This window comes from Penaeus japonicus, unplaced genomic scaffold, assembly GCF_977035675.1.
Source record: "Penaeus japonicus unplaced genomic scaffold, GWHDUDI00000001_assembly GWHDUDI00000012, whole genome shotgun sequence".
Taxonomy (NCBI): domain Eukaryota; kingdom Metazoa; phylum Arthropoda; class Malacostraca; order Decapoda; family Penaeidae; genus Penaeus; species Penaeus japonicus.
Genome location: NW_028234414.1, coordinates 1585687 through 1590686, shown reverse-complemented (window position 1 = coordinate 1590686; position 5000 = coordinate 1585687). Strand labels below are relative to the sequence as shown.

The 5000-nt window shown below is 30.5% G+C and overlaps 1 protein-coding gene across 1 annotated transcript in view; it reads left to right on the top strand.

Moving 5' to 3' along the window:
- The window catches only part of LOC122252638 (U6 snRNA-associated Sm-like protein LSm2), a 10863-nt gene extending 9791 nt beyond the window's left edge, over window positions 1-1072 (top strand). Inside the window, exon 4 of the mRNA XM_043015224.2 lies at window positions 510-1072. Within this exon, the coding sequence (XP_042871158.1) occupies window positions 510-635 (126 nt within the window). The 3' untranslated portion in view covers window positions 636-1072. The remainder of the gene's footprint in view (window positions 1-509) is intronic.
- The last annotated feature ends 3928 nt before the right edge of the window (window positions 1073-5000 follow it).

Here is a 5000-nt window from a genome sequence, read left to right as displayed (position 1 = left end):
TTCAAATATTTCACCTGCAATGAGGTTCAGCTGGTCAATGTAATGTGCAAAATGATCAACTGGAAAGGCCTCTTAACCCATTCGTGCCGGCGGACGTGTTGTCACGTTTTATGGTTTTTGGGTCAGACGCCGGTGATAAGATATTTAGTCAATGCCGGCGCGCCGAGTGAGTCCAGGCTCGCGGCTAGTGCCCCCGAGAATCCTCAGACGTTAGGCTTATGCATTCGATAACCCCTGCATTCGGACCATTTAGAGCCGGAATAGCCCCCGCGTGAATTGGTTAATATAGCCAGTGCTATATATTAGTGTTATTGGTAGATTAAGAATACATTCGAAGAATTAGAATGAAGTAGGGGACTCAGGGGTGTTGTCTGTTTTGAAAAAGATAACTTTACTCCAGTATATTTACAATCTATTTCAGCCCTACTCTACTGAAAATGTCAATTAGAGCATATCAGACAAATGTGTGTATATATAATCTATTAGATTTTTTTTTTTTTTTTCTTTAGCTGTCAGTGAAGAATTGCTTCATCAGAGGATCCGTAGTGCGATACGTACAGCTCCCCGTAGACGAAGTGGACACGCAGCTGCTCCAGGATGCGGCAAGGAGAGAGGCACAGCAACAACGGCAGTAGATTATATTATTTTTATTTTTAGTTTGGCTGGAAGGTGGTCTCGTCACCTTTTAGGTTTTGTCAGTGGAAATTCATGTTTTCTCTTTATAGATTTTTTTTTTTTTTCATAATGAAGTTGATTTAATTTTGTCTTCCCCTTTTTATTAATTACAAAGTAGTTTATGCTAATATTTATATGCTGTATTATGAATGCAGGTAATATTTAATAAGTGGAATGATTACTTTTGTTTTACATATTTTTAAATATTGTTAAGATCTCTCTTGCATTTGAGTTGAACAATATAAAACTGTGAGAATTAATTGTAAGAACGTTTCCATTTTCTGATTTTTACGATAAAATATGTTAAGTCTGGTAAAAAAAAAAGAAAATTAAAGATTAGAGACAAGTTTGAGAATTATCATTTATCGTGTAACTTTTCCAAATAAAGAAATGAAAAGAGGTAGAGTTTATCCATGCCCAATATGAATTAAGAAAATAAAAAAAGAATGAAGATTTTGGCAATCAGGTTTATAAAAGTTATGCTAAATATCATATGACTTCCTGACCACTAATTACTTACTCTTCTTCATATCCACTTTTTATACTCTCATGTATCTGATAAGAATGTATATGCAAAGTTGTATAAGGATATCATTCAGTTTTGATATTTGCATGATGGGTTTTGTGCTTTTACACATAGACACGTACTTTCATGTACAGATATGTGCGTGTTGATGGATTCACTTAACCCATTGGTCGCGGTATTAAAAAAAGGTCTGTGCAGTAGGATAGCTGAATTACATGTCTGGCATGGTGCCATCCGCGTCTATCACCGACTCTGCCTTTGCACCAAATCATGCCATCCGCTGCTAATGGGTTAAGCATATGCAAGTAATCAAGCAGTCATGCAGACAAAGCAAGCAAGCAGATATAGGCAAGCAGGAAGGCCTTTTGGCTGACAGATAGATAGGCAAGTAATCAAGCAGTCATGCAGACAAAGCAAGCAAACTGATATTGGCAAGCAGGCAGACATTTGGGCTGACAGATAGATAGGCAAGCATCCAAGAAGGGAAGCAGTAATGCAGGCAGACTAATGTAATAAAGTAAACAGTCAAGCAGGCAAATCAAAACAAGCAGTCAGGCAGACAAGTAAGCAGTTGGGCAGACAAACTTATACAGGTCAACCATCTGGCAAATAGACAAATAAACAAGCAGTCATGCAGGCAATCACAAATAGGAGTAAGCTAGTCTGACAGACAGCAAGACAGGCAAGTGGACAGCTGAGCAGACAAACAGACAAGCAAGCAGTAAGATAGGCAGGTAGTCAAACAGTCTAGTAGACAGGTAGGTAGATAAGCAAACTAGCTAATATGATGACAGACAGACAATTAGGCAAACATTCAGGCAGACAGATACAGATAGAAATATTATTATTATTATTATTATTATTATTATTATTATTATTATTACTATTAATAATGATAATAATGATAACAGTGATCATGATCATGATAATGTTAATAATGATAACAAGAATAACATAATTGTATTGTTATTATGTGATTATTACAATTATAATTTTTATTATTATTACTGTTATTGTTATAATTATCATTATTATTATTATTATTATTATTATTATTATTATTATGGTTTTCATCATCATCATCATCATCATTGTTTTTGTGAATATTATTGATTTTACTGTTAGTATTATTACTATGATTATTATTTCTATTTTTTATTGTTGCTGTTCTTTATTGCTATTGCTATTATCTTTTTTACTTATTTATCAACAACTGCTGTTATTATTATTATTGTTGTTATAATTATTATTATTATCTTTTGTATCATTTACTGTATCATGATGATATGAAAACCTTTAAACATTAACACTTAATGTTCATGTTTATATTGCATGAAATCAACAAAGTTATGGGATTGTATTTTACCGTGTGTTGAATCAGCCGTGGTGCACAATTGCAAGGTAAACCCCACTCATCAGCGCCCAGGGGGGAAATACCTCACTCCTTGTATACAAAAAAAAAAAAAAAAAAAAAAAAAAGGCAAAAACATTTAATGACAGCTATCGACTTTGATACGGGGAAGCTTTAGCCCTTCACTTATGAGACCCCCCCTCCCCCCTTACCTGTTACGTCCCTCTACCCTCCCACCTCCCCCCCTTGTCTCCCACACCTGCTGATGGAAACCCGTCGGAAATGCCAGGCTCGAGCTACGTGTCTCCGGGTATGAAAAAGGTTTCTCTGTTAATTAACTACTGAATTTGGAAACGACATTATAGGGAGGGTAGGCAGGTGAAGGGGGGAAGGGGGGTGTGTTCCCATAGCGACATAACCGGTCCACAGTTTTGGGTGAGTCATGTGAGGAATGTGAGGGGGGGGATGAGGCCTGTCTGTCTCATTAAGGAGAGGGCACTTGCTTTGGGGGTGGCCGGAAGTCAAGAGGTATGTGTTGAACCACGTGTTAAGTGGAAGGTATATTGGGACATTTTCGTTGTTAGATATTAAAAGATTTATATCATAGAACTTCTATGATTTTATTATTATATTTTAAAATTTTTATTACAATTTTTTTTTTTTCTAATGTGAGATGGGACAATTAACTAGATAGGATAATAAACGTATTAAAAAAAAAAAGAAGATCTTTTGTATCTAACTGCATCTAAAACTTACATGAAACTTACCCGAAAGAGTTTATAAATAACTAAAAACCATTATGAAATCATGCATAAAGAAACAAACATATATCATATAAAACTAAGCACGAGACTAAAGGAAGAGTATAGTAAAGTATAAGAATAAGAAAATAATAGTAATAAACTGTACTTGTTTAGTGTATAAATATTAACAGCATGATATACCCAACAAATTCTGAATACAATATGATGCATTAAGACAATATGAAAAATTCCCACAAATAGAATTCATTTTCCACTTTACATATAATACTCATTTTGGTAAAACAGAAATAATATCTTGGAAAAACAAAAAATATGAATTGATAAGGATATTAAAACTGATACAATTTTTTTTATTTGCTCCAACAGTATTATGACGTTTCTTCAAATTTCAGAAAACAAATGACATAATTGCTATAATATCTTGGAAAAACAAAAAAATGAATCGATATGGATATTAATACTGATAAAAAAAAAAAATTATTTCCTTTAATAGTAATATGATATGTTCAAATTTTAGAAAACAGGTGACATAATGACTTGTGGTTTAATTAAATGACATTATTACTGATAATTATTATGATATTTGTAATGATTGTAATGATAATTGTCATGAGTTGGATACGTATTAATGTGTGTTATGTCAATGATAATTATTATTATGAAAGTTTGTCATTATTGTTATTATCATGTTATTGTTATTAGTATTATTATATTTAATATTGTTATTGGTATTCTACTTATCATTAGCATCTTCATTGTTATTATTATCAACATTTTTGGTAGTAGTATTAGTATTGGTGTTCATATTTGTTTATTTAGTTTTCATATTATTATTATCATTATCATTATTATTATTATTATTATTATTATTATTATTATTATAATCATTGGTGGTGGTGGTATTATTATTGTTATTATTATTATTATTGTTATTGTTATTATTGTTGTTGTTGTTATTATCATTGTTATCAAAATTGTTATTATTATTATTGATATTATTCTTCATATTATGATTATTATCATCATTATTGTTATAGTTGTTGTTTTTATATTATTATCATTACTATTAATATGATTATTATTTTGGTGATAATAATAATCATTGTTATAGTTGTGGTGATAATAATGATGATTATGTTGATAATGATAATGATGATGATAATAATAACGATCATTACTACCATCATCATCATTAATGTAATTGTTACAATTATTATTGTTACTATTATTGTTATTACAAATACTGATGAGGAGGAAAAGGATGTTAATGATCACAATAATAATTATGGTAAGGATAATGGTGATGATGGTGATAATAATGATAATGATAGTAATAATAATATCAATAGTATTATTTATCATGATGATTATTATTATGATTATAAAATAAGGATAATGATCATTATAACAGTAGTAGTTGTAGTGGTAATAATGATAGTGAAAAGGACATGAATGATAGATAATGATAATGATGATGATAATAATAATGATAATCATGATATTATTATTAATGACAACAAACACATTTTAATTAGAAGATAATCATAACAATGATAATATTATTAATGATAACAAATAAATTTTTATTAGAATATAATTATTTTATTTTCATAATGAAAATAATTACAACAGATAATGCCATTGATGCCTATCATAATTATATTTATGCCATCATTTTATATTA